Raw genomic sequence first — 15,155 nt, forward strand, 5'->3', positions numbered from 1 at the left:
CAAAACAAAGCACAAGCAGGTGGAATGTGTGTGCAGTGTGTAATTTCTAATAGCATGAACTGAACAAAATATCAACACAATTCACACAAACTAACACAATGTTATTCACACAATGAATAACAAAAAAATGATATTTGGATAATGTTTCAAAGCAAGAAACACAAGTCTTGTCAGAATGCTTAGACAAAATAAAAAAAAAATCTGTTAGGTCACTTTTTTCACACTGGCATTGCAAAATGAGTCTGCAACTTTAAAAGAAAATAGGCAATGAAACTGATGATTTGTATAATATCTCGTAGTTCCACAGTATGCGGTCAGTGTTTCACAGCCTGGCCGTACAATTTAAGCTCTTCTCAAAGTGAGTTTGCATCTCTGTTGCTACACCAAAATGACCATTTGTGCCATTACAGCTTATATCCAATTTAATGCTTGCCTTTCTATTAGTATTTTACCAAGAATACATGTATATGTATACACATATATATACACAATATATGTGTGTGTGTGTGTATATATATATATATATATATAATATATATATATATATATATATGCACACAGTCACACACACACATTTTGTTCACATAACATACAGTATGTATGTGTGTATTAAAATTGGATATTACAATTATATTATCTTGTAAATTTCCTCATGTGGGACAAATAAAGGAAATATGAATCTGAATATTAACATATAGAACAATTATATTGAAAAACAGAGTCATATTTCTTTATAGGATATTAGTATCCTAGTTTCATTTTATTTTATATACCATTTGGTTCTCTTATACAGGAACAAGAGACAGATTAACAAAACAACACCACACACTAAAATTTTGATGAATAAACAACACTACAGGTAAGGTGGGGAATTATGAATTTTAGGTAGGCATTACATTAAATGGAATTATCTTCAAAAATAAATACATTTCATGTGCAGGTTTGCTACTGATCTGTCCACCTGTTAAACAGAATCTTAAAGAAAACACAACTGAATCAGGTCGTTTTAACTGTGCTGATTATAAAAAAAAATATCCTTAAAAGTAACTGTTCAGAGTTTTATTCTAAACATTTCTTTGAGCATATGGCCAAATAGAAGTGGCAGATTGAAAGATGGCTGTGGCCACATCATGAACTTATTAGCAAGTGAAGGCAACAGAAAAATACAATGTACAGTTACAGTTATAATAATAATAATAAAGGAGCAACAGTCCTTTGAATGGAAGCTACTCTGTCCTTCTGGGTTTTGGAGTGATTACATAGTATTAGAAAACGTGTTTTTCATTGCTGCTGTAGTATCAGTAGGATAAATATTATGTACAATAAGTCGACTCTTACTAATCTGAGTATCCTGAGGTGTGTTTTATTTTTTGTCACGCCTTCGCTGAGACAAGATCCTTTTCACTTTACCTCTTAAAGATTTAACCTTACAAAGAACACCCTTCATTTTTGTTATTAGGTTGTTTTGTTTTAGAAGGCTGAAAACAAAGATTGCTAACCTATCTCTCGCTGTGGTCTAATTCTTGGTCTTCCGGTTGCTTCTCCTCTGAGGAAACATGAACCTCTATCTGTGAGTCCACCTGTGGCGTGGCATCAGCTGCGATGTCATCCCTAGGTGCCGACAGAGAGATGGGTGGGTGGACACTGCTGCTCTGACTGGCACACCCATCTCTGGATGGCTCCTCTACTTGTGCAATAGAACTGGTTTCACTAAAGGAGTCGGTGCCTGCACTTACACGCTGAAATAACCTCTGACCTGTTGGGAAAGAAAATAAAGGTTTAACATTTTGGCTGGGGGGGGAAACTCCAATATGATTTGGAACTAAACTGTTAAATTAAAGTGGGCCAAGGAAACATTTGAAATTTAGTGACATGTGATCTGGTGGTGGGGGCGTGGTAAAGAATAATGGGCGTAAAATGTTGAATGACAGTATGGCAACAAAGGCGGAGATAGTCCCTTAATCCTAAATGTAAACCATATACACATCTGTCGGTACTGGCATTTCTGAAGTCCTCACCCAAATTTGAAGGCAACGCAGCACACAGTTACAGCCTCTTCAATACTAAGGTTAATGTTTCTGAAAGAATCATATGAAGTTCCACTAAAACAAATTCTTACCTGCACAACAGCGCTTGTAGGTTAGTCTGGAGCAGAGCAACGCCAATACCAACAATTTGGATGATAAACTGTACATTTCGCCAGAATATTTTGAGCAAATGTTTGTTTTTTACTTTATTTTATTATTATTATATATTAGCTGCTACTAGTCGTTTTTAAATGGCATATTACAACATGTGTCAGGTTATTTATCCAGTCAATTCTGTGCTGTTACCAACATTACTTTGATCTTATACTGTATTATCCCTCAGAGGCATTTAGACAGACACCAACTGACCTTTGGGGGATCAACAATACTGTATGAACTTGCCAGACAAGCCTACCTGACAGCCTCTTTGTTGAAGATGTTGGCATTTCTTGTGGGAGTGGCCGGCCTGCCTGAGCCTTGGTGCTGTATGTTAACTCTGTGGAGTCTAGGGAACCTACCATTCAGGCACAGATATACCAGTAGATGTATTATGCATCATAAACAACCGCTGCAATACAAATATATAGATATTTACAGGTTTACAAGCAGAATGACAAAGCAGTCACACAATAGAATTTTGGTAAAAAAAGAAAATATGTCCCACTAAATCTTACCTGCAACCAGATTGAAGGTCCTGCCCTTTATGGAGCTTTGAACTGGTGAGAACCAGTTTAAAACTGAACCAAACAGAGGAAGCTGTCTTATTACCCCCTACAACAAACACAGCAAGGAGATAAGACATCTGAAGGCAAAAGTCATATTTACAGTTAAATAATCTAATTTTCATGCATTATGTTAAGAATTGGGGTTCTTCATTTTAAAAAGGTATAAAATTATTTAGCAAATACACATGTTCACCTCTTCCATCAGCTTCTCCTCACTGGCCTTTTGCAGCTGCACTTCTGCCTCCAGGATGCCTTTCCTTATCACATCTGTCATGTTCTCTAAAAGCTGCATAAGAAAGAATCCTTCCGATTTACTAAAAGTTGCAATCCACATAGGCATGTCATTAATATATGGGGGGGGGGGGATCACAATTTAGCCCTTTTACTCATTTCACACTGAAATTAACATGTCGAAATGGGACTTTCTAACACAAGTCAATCCGCCTTTGCTTGGCATTTGGGCATTTTCACATTGCCAACAGTAGCGGGTCTGACCTCCCAATGAGAGGGAATTTTTTGTGCCCTTAGATCTTATAGATCTAGTTATGGCAATCTTTTCTTGTTTTTGGTAACTGGCAGAGAGTATTATACATTTCAGGTCCACTTTTCTTTGCAGAATTGAGACTTTGGAGGTTTTTTTAAGATTCTACAAGATGAACAAACTAGTTACCCTTCCGCTTTCCTCGATGTCTCTCCCAATGGCACCTATCATATTAACCAGCTCGATAATGTCAACATCCTCCGTGACCATGCCAACAAAGATGCAGTCATCGGTTTCTGTTGAAAACTCAGGGCCTGGGCAGAAGATCGCGGTGATAAAGGCAAATTAATGTACTGAAACATTGCTTTTCAGGAAATATTGGTACCTACCTGTAGAGAATGTGATTTCAGTGTCAAACTCTTGTAACTTCTTTAGCAGCTCAGAATTGATTTTCTTTACTCCCTCTTTTCTCCTGCTCTCATCTATTCCATCAATCTGAGGCTCGTACCTGGATACAAAAAAATAAAAGCTTTTCCCAGAGTGCAGAGCAAATTATAAGGAAAAAGAAGTTGATAACTAGAAAGAACAAATATAACAGGTGGGACTTTTGCTGTATTTACATCTAGCTTAGAGACTTAGATCTATGCAATGAAGCAACAAATGTAAAAAGAAATGTAAAACAATTGAAACAATATTAAAGAATGTAGCAATAGGGATTTGTCCGTTTGCATTAGCTTTTCCTTAACCAATTTTTCTGAAACCATTATATATTACAGCTGGATGCAAGATGTGCTCTTCAGCCATCAGGCCATTGACACAATTTATGCCTCATAAACACAAGTCATGCTGTGGTAATTCATGCAGAATACTGATAGAATTTATCGTGCTGAAATGACTGGAAAATTCTGTGAAAAACACCTGTACTCAGCAGCATATTTCGCTGCAAATTATGGATCGTTTGTCTCTACATAAATATGGAACATGCAACGCAATACAAAATTTAGTTAATCATGTAATGCAGTCATTTTGTCCAACAAAAGAGCATCTCACTTCATTTTAATCCACGTTATACGAGGTCAGCATGGTTCAGTAGTGAATTTCTTATGTGCCTACTACAGCTCGCATTGAGTTTGTCAATCAAGAAATAACTTGTTTTCTAAGAGGCATGATTGTTCTTTTGTATCAATATTTAAAAAAAGGTGAGCAGCTTTTATTTTATGAACTGTGTCCTGGGGAAATCCTGTGATATTGTTATCATAAATTTTGTCACTGAACATCCTTACCGGACAGCACCAAGTCCGGGCCAGCTAAGCTCCTCCACATATATGAGTGATGGAGAATGTCTGTGGACTTCCTCTCTGAAGTCCTGCCTGAGGCTCAGCGTGGAGCTCATCACAGACACCAGCTCAGACAGCTTCTCAACAAGGCTATCGATGTCCTCCTGTTCTGTCCCTAAAACTGGACAGGACATCCAAACCACTTCAATACACTTTCTTTGTATATCACATTTCCAAAAGCATAAAAGTTTAACAAAAGTGCTGCAGAATTTTTATATCACATTTGAAACTAAATTTAATTCATGTTTTAATGTTTAATGTGAAAATCCAATATAGATTTGTAATTTTACAAGACCAAAGTATTGTTTGTGCTTACCTGCAGCAGTCAAGAGAGGACTAAATCGTACACATGTACCCTCGTCTTCAAGTTCTACCACATCTACACCACTGGTGGGAACAAGCTGGATCAGCCTTTCACCAAGCTGCATCCAGGGAAGATTTTCATTTTAAAAAAAAATACTAAATTCCTCAGGGGAAAATAGCTGATAGTATACATAAAACATGTCAACACATGCCTATATCTATGTCTATATAGAACTTTAACTTAAGTTTACTAACAGTACCCTGGATACATGTCCATATCTCTATAATAAGGAGTTTGAGATTGCAAATGGGTCCCATAAAATGCAGCAGTAGGAGCCTCTAACACTCTTATTTAATCTATACTGAGCTGATAGTCAAAACCTTCCAAAGCAGCCTGCATTGTCAAGCAGAAAGAGGCAGCATTGAAGACAGAGGAAACCTTTTGTGACAAATATTATAAAAGAAATATGTAAGTGGCACTGAAATGTTTTACTGTAAAACTGTGCACACTTGTAAATACTATATACAATGACAAAAATAACTACCGCTGTCACACCTGCACATAGTACTGAAGAACTTAAGAGAAGTGCCTCACCCATTTGTTAAAGGTATCAAGCACATCCTTTTCCCCAGCACAATAACCTTCCACTGACCCTCCATTGGATTCTAAAAAATGAAAAAGCAATAAAATATATGTTAGTGACGTCAATATGTTGAATAATATATGGCATGCTTTTTACTTTTTAACACTTGCTTAAACTGATATGGCTCTTCTACTAATTTCTCTTTATCTTAATCGGGACATTTTCTTGCAGTATAAGCAACCAAAAATAGTATTGTTTAGAAAGTTTCTGTTAGGTATGTTACCTTAATGTGCCATTACTTTAAAAAGCTTTTTCCATGGTAACTATCCATGGTTTCCATGGATTCTATTTATATAGATTTGCATTCAGGACAGTAGTTCTGCTCTTGTTGCAATACTAAAATAAATATTGGAATCATTTATGTCTGCAACTTTGAGGAAGGCTAGGGGTGAAACTATTGTTTAAAATTATAGGTATTTTCGTATTAGTAATTTCCTAAAAATTCTTTTTTAGATAGATTTTTTATTACTCTTGCTCTCTCTCATCATACACACCCTACATGAACACACTTGCAAGTATATGTCCCTATCCACATATACATTTTGTATGAAAATCCATATAAATATAATATGTATACCTACCCTATATACAACTCTATAGCAGATACGAATCAAATGGCAATTTTAACGATTTGTTTATATCTCCATTACACACATGGTTAATACACTTGCTCTTCCATATATTTTTATATATACTCAGTTGTATTTTTTTCTAAAAAGATTTATGTTTTTCCTTTGTTTTAATGCTATATCCAAAATGTTCATTACGTACATCTGCATTTTCTGTAACAATAAAATACAAAAAGAAAAAAACTTATATAGATTGAAAAAGGGTGAGCGTGACCCTTACCAGCACTCAGCTCCGGACCAAACCTGAACAGAACAACAGGGGAGCTCAGTTCATCTTCTACCTGTTGGACACAAAAAGATGCAGATCAATCATTTCACAGAAAACAAGTGTGTTATCGGCTGCATGATATGAAAAAACGAGTTTGTTTAAAATAGTTATAGTTAATAGATTTCTTTCTACACTATCTTCAATCCACACATTTTCAGTTGAATACAGTGAAATGTAAAGAAATGGATGAAACTTGGTGCCACCAACACATTGTAAAGTTAGGACAGTCTACAGACATTGGTCAGACTTTTGTCATTCAGACCAGCAGTGCAAATCAATACAAAATTCTGTCCATTTCGACTCAGCAGCAGGGACATTAAAGAATAAAAACAGAGTACACTGTTGTTACCCATACTTTTCTTTTTCCAACACCATGAATATTTGGCCCCTGATGGCACAAGAGGTAGATTTTTTTGAAATCCTTAAATGCATATAGTATAGATCGCAGAAACAATAGCAATTTTACACAATTTTTTAAAACAACTTTTAGCAGGGAAAGATTTAATCACCGATCTACTTGCTTGAGTGTGTAGCTCAGACAGAGGAGAACACAACAATAAGTATCTCCATGTTTAAAGAGTGAAACAGACTCATTTCTAGTCTGACCAAAGCTCTAGCTCATTAGCAAAAGTTGCAAATTGATACCTAATCATAGATAGGTAAATCTTTGAAACCCAATTATAATAAATTATTACCAGTTAATTACACAATCAGCATTCTGTCAGTATGTTCTTTCATTACACCTGTCCTGACATGACTGAAATGTGTTGCTGCCACCATGCTCATGCTACACAAATATTTTAAAAAACCAACACTGTAGTGAGAGATAACATTAAATATGGGGTATTCCCACTGTTTTTAACTGATTAAATATAACAATGGATTAGGACCTGGACTCAATCTCTTAATTGTTTTTCAATGGCACCATTTCATATGGAATTTGACTTATACAGCATTTTGGAAGTGGTGTAATGAGATTCAATGTAATCTCTTTTTACCAATGCATGACTGAACAATTACCTTTTCCAGTAATAACAACATGAAACATGCAGCACAGGTAATGACACAGACAGCACCTGAACATCTCATTTATTTCTCACTGTGATGGTAGGAATCTGTCAGTTAACTAGAAATATGTTTAAAAATAAAAATTATATATTTCTTAGCTGACCTAAGCAAAGTCAAAATAAGTCAGAATTTATTTCAATTCCATGTTGCACAGAGTGTTTGAAGAGAATGTAGTCAATCAGTGATGGTGTTCAGATGAGTAGCAAAGGCAAGCATCATGCTCGGGTAGTGCTGAGATGACAGCTAGAGAGTTTGGAGTGCCGTTGATGTGAGGGTCATGAATAATTTACAAGGTTAATTTATTTACCCATAAAGACAAACATGTTAACACCCCATATGCTTCATCTTATTATCTGAAATTGCAAATCCAGTTGCCATTTCACCTAATTCTGCCTTTACTTACACATACAGTATTGTACATGCATCAGCAAAGTAGATTTACTTTGAACTAAACAAGATTTCTTTCCAAAAAGAATGGAAAACAATGCATCACTGAACACAATATCTCTTTATAAGGAAAGATTACTGTAAACAAAAACTCATTAATATGAAACTAGACCAAAACCAGCCCCAAAATGATTGAAAGTAGTTTAAAACTGCAAATATTTTAATCATCTCTCACCTCTAGATTAACTGCTCTACATCTCAAAAGTCATGTTTAGACAAAAACAAAACAATCAATGCAAGGAATTCAGATACATAATGACACATAATTATTCATGACCCTTGTATTTCCACCACAGGTGACTCAATATGATGAATGTGTAGAGGCATTCCCTGAAGTACCTCAAATAACATGCCTGAGTGGTCCACATCCTAAAGAATTAGGAAGAAGTGAACAGTCCATCAGCCAATGAAGACCTAAATAACCGCTGTGCTGATGTGAGTGAGGAGGAATGGTGGGAAAGAGTGACAGGAAGAGGAAAAGAGGTGAGGAAAAGGAGAGATGAAGCTGGTGGAGACAGATAGAGGCTTGGTCCCACCTACAATAGAGAGCATGAGAGAGCCCAGAATGTCCCGAAGTGTTGCCCCAGAAATGGGCGGAATCGGCCGCACCTTGCCCTGGAACCAAGGTAACCCACATGGACTATAACCACAGCCACAAATACACAGAAAACACTCACACAGCTCATTTTCATCTGTATCCAGCTGGTACAGTGGTGCTTAATACTAAAGAATTTTCAGAGGAGGTTAAATGGAATCTTGCATGAATCTTTATGCAGCTGTGAGTACCACTGTTTGAGGATCACCATATTGATTGTTCACTAAATCCAGACACAAGAGTGTTAGTCAGGAATGGTACTCAGCCCACTTTCCACATTTTAGCTTAATGGCTTTAGTAGGTGCCAGTGAAGAAGCGTTCAAACTTCAAGGCTGGACCCTCAGTAAGTGTATTAGTATCAACCCTGGTTTTACCATAATCAAAGCTTCACTTAGAGAGATCTCTGTCTCAAGCACATCCTAAAAACAAGAAAAGATTTTATTTTCAACAGCTTCATGTGCTCACTTTTGATATGCCATCTTCTGTACTCTAAAAAAAATTGCATCTCTTCTGTGGAAATAAATACAAGCAAATCTAATGCTTTACTACTCATTCACACCAGTGACACGTGAAAGACAAAATGGAGTCTTCTTAGAGCTTAGTTTTGAAGGCTCAAAATTATATCTTCTATTTAATTACTAAAATAAACCTCATTAACATGATTATTTTTATGTGTCCTATTTTATTTTTACTATAAAATCAAATTAAAACAAATCAAACAGCCTTAATTTCTACCAATGTATGGTATTGGAACTAATTGTCAATAATTGATTTCTACATTGCTCCAAAGGATAATTAAGGTATACCTACCGATGTTCTTATGAAGGCAAGTGTTTTTAGCTTCTGCAGGAGCTGATGACTCTAGAGGAAAGATATATAAAAGGTGAAAATAACAACTTCATATCTGATAAGAAAATTATCTAATTAGTTTCAAAACACAAATGTGAAACAATACATAGCAATACTGTAGTAGTGTAGGGGAATTTAGGAGATGCACACCAGACTGGTAGCGTGTTTGATCTTTTGCACAATCCCATTGTGACCGAGGTACTGCAGGGAGAGCCAGAGAGGCAATGCTCGCAGTTTCGCTACCGGCTGGCTGGATGTCAAACCGGCTGCCAGTGACTGAGAGGAAAAAAAGGGGAAACGACACAAAAAAATATAATGCAGAAATAAAAAGATTCTCACTCAAAATAATAAAATATTGGTTAGATTGAAGTTGCCTGTGAGTATGACTCAGTAACAGTGAACTACTCATATGTCCCTACTAGTGCTGGGTCTTCATGTCTGTAGAGAGTCACAGCTGTTACAGCTGGCAGTCCAAGCCACTGACCAGGCGTCAGAGTCATACTGTCGCATCTGGTGGCTGCCTGGATGAAAATTATTCAGAAATGTAAATTACAACTGCACTACACATGACAAACATTACATAAAACAGCCAATAAAAGCAGGAGCACAAATACTTTCTTGCATGTTGAACACCCATAAGCTGTCATTGCTCACACTGAAAACTCATGATATCAATTACAACTGGTAAAATTTTACAATGGAGTTTTCATTTTCAACTATAATGACTAGATTCAAACCCACTATTACTGCAATTTAAGTGATCTAGAAATACTTATACTGTAGCTTCGTAAAACCAGTCATAAATAAATATTATTCACTATAACATAATTCTTTTTTCATGATGTTGATTTTGTCAGATACTAGAAAAGTCAAGATTGTTCTAAAAACGAAAATTTCATGCTGCATAAGTGCAACAGCCTTTATGCAGTGTATATTAGCCCTTCATTACCATAATTGTAGAGTTGATCTCAGCCAACACCAGGGTGGCCAGATTGACCCTAAAGAGGAAAAGCACAGACAATTTAGGGACACAGCTTTGACAGAAATGAATCCAGTTAGCAATTAGTCTGGCAAACCAATAATTAAAAATCAACTTAAACAGTAATGTTATTTTTTGTCCTCAATTTCTTTATTAAATGGAAGACAATCATTTTCACGTGTTTTTTAAAGTTTTACCTGCAAATTTGGGGATATAAGGTTAAGTAGTTGAAATGATACCTGCAAGTGTCGTCTATACTACTGTATATCATAAGTATAATAACGTTATAATAAACATGTTGACCCACCCCTCCACATGGAGCCACATGTTGTACTGTTCACACAGGTCCTTGAGACGGCCCAACTTGTCTGTATGTCCTGCCCCAGGGGTACCTGGAAAAAAATATACAAAAGACTTGCTTTAGCTCAATAACAAGGATATTATGATCCAATCAATCGAGAACATTACAGATGACAGCAGTAATCAAATATCTGGAGCAAAACTTTACCTGCATTGGCGATCAACAATAAAGGAAGCTTCCCAGCTTCAATGTCCTCTTTGATAAGTTTGTCCAACAAGGCAACATCCTGACAATAACAACCTTAAATGAGTTGAAATTGTTCTGACACATCTGAATGTCTACTTTAAAAAGCTAATTTCCTACCATTTGGTGCTGGGATCCAAAGATGGTATTACAGGGGACTGTGCACAAACTGGACAGAGGCAGGCCAAGCTAAGAGCACAGAAAACAAAGTTATAATCATTGTCTTTTCTGGTCTGAAAATCATATTGAACTTAAATCTTTACATTTTCATTCTCTACCTACCTGACTGCACAGATGTTGTCCCAGACCTGATCTGCCAGAAGCACTATGGTAGATGACCGGTTGTTTAGAGGTGAGTGAGGCATAACCTTCAGAGGCGTATTCTTCATACCGAGAATTGATCACCAGTCGGCACACTTTGACAAGACCATCCCTGTCGTCCTCATGAAAGGCGGCAGAGCTGTTTTCATATCTAACAGACAGTTTAGATCTCAGTCTAAAGACCTTGATGGGATGAACTGGATTCATTTCTGTCAAGCATCCTATTATTTTAATACATCTATATTACAATTTCAATATCTAAATCAGCAGTACTCAAATCATTTTAAATAGCAAACAAAAGAAGATACATTTCTGCCCTTTTATGTATATATCAGAAATTTATGGAATCTTTTAATTTAATGAAATGTATAAAATATTCCTAACTTGCATATCAGTAGCACAACAGAAACTGAAAAAAATGTAGCCAGGTAAATTAATAATGTTCTACAAAGACCAAACATCAATTTAAATCTTCACTTTCTTTAGCAAGTTGTTTTCATTGACACTTCCAAATGTACATATAACTTTGTTTCTACAACGGGGGCCACTAAAATCCCTTTGCTCGGGGCCCTTTTACGGGGTTGTACCTGAACAGCCTGCAAAGCCACAGTGTGGTGTCAGACTGGATACGAGTAGTCAGCTTCCGCAGTCGCTCTCGGTCCAACACAGAGATGTAGGCTGCCAAGCTGTGACCCAGCAGGGCCATGTGAGCCTGCTCACCCACATTTTGCATCCTGCTGGAAATATCAAGTAGTATTTCTGTCATACCACACACTGTCCAATCTTGTATTTTAACAATAGAAGTTTAAATGATACAAAGTTCAATCAGGTATTTTGTTGAAATAATTCCTCCATAATTCCTCATTCTGTTTTAAAATTAAGGGTAAATGAAATGTCTGCAGCACTACATCATGGCTTCTTATGTGAAGCCACATCATAATTCAAATCACTAAATGTGATTGTAAATAGTACTATTTATTTTAAACTACCATTGGCTGGTTTGGTCCTTTTCCTCGTCCTCCTTTTCATGGATCAGGTTGTGTACAAGATGCAGTATAGTAGCAACATCCTGACCGCTGCAATCGAGACAAAGAGTCAAATACGTAGTGCCCATTCGCTTGGCACATTTCTGCCAACTCAAAAGTCCTAAAACCATTGATAAATCTGTTAATTAACACCAAAACAACCAACACAGTGCATGTATCTTACTCTCCCTGCAGGGGTCCAGGGATGCTTCTGCTAAAGCTCCGCTTCTCTGTTTCATCTTCCAGGGCTCTATAAACAAAATGTATAAACACGCTTTCAATTAATATATAGTGACATCATGTCTTATGTGCATGCCTGTTGTCTCAGATCTAGATAGATTTTCAGCATTTTCTCACAATAGGGTTCATCAGTAATTGGTTTGATTTATTTTTCACATATCTATTATGAGTCCGAGCTACACAAAATGCAAATTGTCAGGAGACATTAAACTTCTGCACTTCTGAAAACAGTGTCTTCTGCACTTTGTCAAAGCGCTGCATAAATAATCATTTTCTGAATTGAAAGAATAAACACAATTTACCTGTCTCCATTTCCCAATATTCTCATGGCTTCGCTCAGATTCTTCCCAACTTGCACCAACGTAGAGTCCACCATCATTTATGCCGTGTGTGTGCTGAGGGGCATTTTACACACACACACACACACCCACACCACACACACACACACACCACACCCACACCCACACACCCACACACACACACACACACCCACACACACCCACACACACACACACACACACACTTACTTGAATGTATGGGTACCAAATATTTAACCAAAATCAGAGCAGCCAAATAAATACATTTTAAAACAAAAATTCTCTTCTGAACTGTATGTATATCTTTAGTACATCTTTGTTGACATTGAATTATGTTGACCAGGTTAATATTCAACATCACAAAGATTACCTCATTCTTCTATCATTATAGGTAATTTCACTCTATTCATAATTAATTTCACTCTGTGCAATCTATTCAGTGACACTGTAAAATTCTTATTAGTGTTTAACAGAGCCAAACCAGTTTGACTGCACTGACTTGAGACAAGTTGCATTTAGTAGCACACATAAAAACAGCCTCCAGCTAGAAGTAACAATACGGAGCAGACTGAATTACAGACTAAATCCTCCAGAATCAGTATATTCTATTATTGTGACCATATCGCTGTTGTGAAGAGTGGGTGCTGCTGCAAATTGCTGGGTTCGGGACAGGCTTAAAGTTTACCTGAACAGATGTGAGACTTAGAAAGAACAAAGCTAATGTTTGCAGACTGTCCCTGTAACATTTGTTGACTCCTAATGTTTTTTTTTTACCTTGCATACATGGGTGAGTACATCCTGGTAGCAAAATTAACAAATACTTTCACATATAAAGTAAGTACCGAAAATATAACAAAAATAAATAGAAATAACAAACATTGTTGGACCTTGACATCAATATACACTTGCTGGCAAACTTATAAGGCACATCTGATTAGTAAAAGGTTGGACCCCTTTTTGACTTCAGAACCACCTTAATTCCTTCTGGCATACTTCAAACAAAAGGTGTTGGTCCATATTGACAGTGACACACTGCATTTGCTGCAGATTTGTCAGCTGCACATCCCTGATGTGAATGTCCTGTTCTACCACATCCTAAAAAGCTCTATTGGATGGAGATCTGCTAAATGTGGAGACTGTTGGTGTGCAATGAATTCATTGTCATGTTCCAGAAACCTATTTGACATGTTAAAAGCTTTGTGACATGGTGACTTATCCTGCTGGAAGTAGCCATCAGAAGAACGGTGTTCATAAAGGGATGGACATGGTCTTCTGCTGGTGTAGCCCACATTTGTCAAGGTTTGACATGTGCATTCAGAGAGATCATGGACATAACTTGGTTTTAACTTCAAGTTGTCTTAACAACATCTACATGCCTAAATGCAATGACTTGCGGCCAGGTGATTGGCTGATTAGCTATTTGTTAACAAGCAATTGAACGGGTGGCCGGTAACTGGATATATTGTAGGCTGTGTGTGTGGAGCGTTTCCTACTGTCCCCTCAACGTGGAAGATGGGGAATCATCAAAGGGATCATAAGTTGCGGATCAGGATGTAGCTAGGGCGGATCCAGGACTTATTGGTCCTTAGTGAGGGAATGCGGAGGTGTGCCGACTGCCCTTTATGTCAGCAGAAATTGCAGAATCGGCTTCAGAAAACATCGCATGACACACGCGTGACAGGTGCACCGCTGACGGAGAAAAAGCGAAATCTGTCCGCTTCACCGGTTGTTCGCAGCGCTGCAATGTCACCACTTAGCGCAATGTCATACTTTTAAAACAATATTGGTTTCCTCATAGGTCCCACAGTCCGTGAGAAATCCCAAACCCATGCGATGTGCCTTCCTGTCACAGCGGCTAGCTTAACAAACTGACACACGGCGAGAGACCGAGCTCGTCTTACCTTCACAGCACACCGCCGTCAGCTCGACCTGCTCTTGAAAGGGACGCAGCAGCACCGCCGTCCGTTCCGCTGACGTCCACTCTTAGCAAAACGCACTGACACTTTGAATTTGACACGTATTTAAAACACCGACTTCCTCTGACTGTACTAACGAAACCGGACAGTTTACTTCCTGGATTGGCGACGCGTGTTCCACGTTGGCAGCACCTACGTCACACCCACGAACTGACCAATCAAGCAGCAGTATAATTCATAATTAACCTAAATGACTGTTTTTAGGAAATATAATCGATACTTCGTGACATTGTCTATGCATTTTTGTTGTAAGAATGATGTATATATTACGCAAAAAAATTGTTGACTTGTTTCAGACACTTAAGACACTGAAACTTAATCGGTTAATCAATGTATGAAAGCCTATGAAAAACTATAACACGGCTTATTACAATTCTAAA

General features: G+C 37.3%; 1 protein-coding gene across 6 annotated transcripts; it reads right to left on the reverse strand.

Annotated features, from left to right (window-relative positions):
* Positions 1-726: 726 nt before the first annotated feature.
* Positions 727-14,894, reverse strand: pdxdc1 (pyridoxal-dependent decarboxylase domain containing 1). 6 transcript variants are annotated; one of them, XM_057014557.1, is made up of 25 exons: positions 14,701-14,894; positions 12,785-12,877; positions 12,427-12,492; positions 12,207-12,293; positions 11,805-11,951; positions 11,179-11,368; positions 11,017-11,085; positions 10,861-10,939; positions 10,660-10,744; positions 10,323-10,371; positions 9,793-9,894; positions 9,524-9,649; positions 9,335-9,385; positions 8,470-8,544; positions 8,269-8,298; positions 6,367-6,427; positions 5,469-5,539; positions 4,887-4,992; positions 4,517-4,691; positions 3,623-3,741; positions 3,423-3,547; positions 2,946-3,038; positions 2,702-2,798; positions 2,443-2,541; positions 727-1,756 (listed from the first exon to the last, which is right to left on the reverse strand). In XM_057014557.1, the coding sequence occupies exons 2-25, from the start codon at positions 12,859-12,861 to the stop codon at positions 1,500-1,502; spliced, it is 2,436 nt and encodes an 811-aa protein (XP_056870537.1). In that variant the 5' UTR covers positions 12,862-12,877; positions 14,701-14,894; the 3' UTR covers positions 727-1,499. The 6 variants fall into 6 exon arrangements, with proteins under 6 accessions (XP_056870537.1, XP_056870535.1, XP_056870538.1 ...); XM_057014555.1 differs by having other exon boundaries at positions 11,805-11,954; XM_057014558.1 differs by lacking the exon at positions 8,470-8,544 and adding an exon at positions 8,899-8,943 and having other exon boundaries at positions 11,805-11,954.
* Positions 14,895-15,155: the final 261 nt, after the last annotated feature.

This window comes from Takifugu flavidus, chromosome 18, assembly GCF_003711565.1.
Source record: "Takifugu flavidus isolate HTHZ2018 chromosome 18, ASM371156v2, whole genome shotgun sequence".
In the NCBI taxonomy this organism is placed as follows: Eukaryota; Metazoa; Chordata; class Actinopteri; order Tetraodontiformes; family Tetraodontidae; genus Takifugu; species Takifugu flavidus.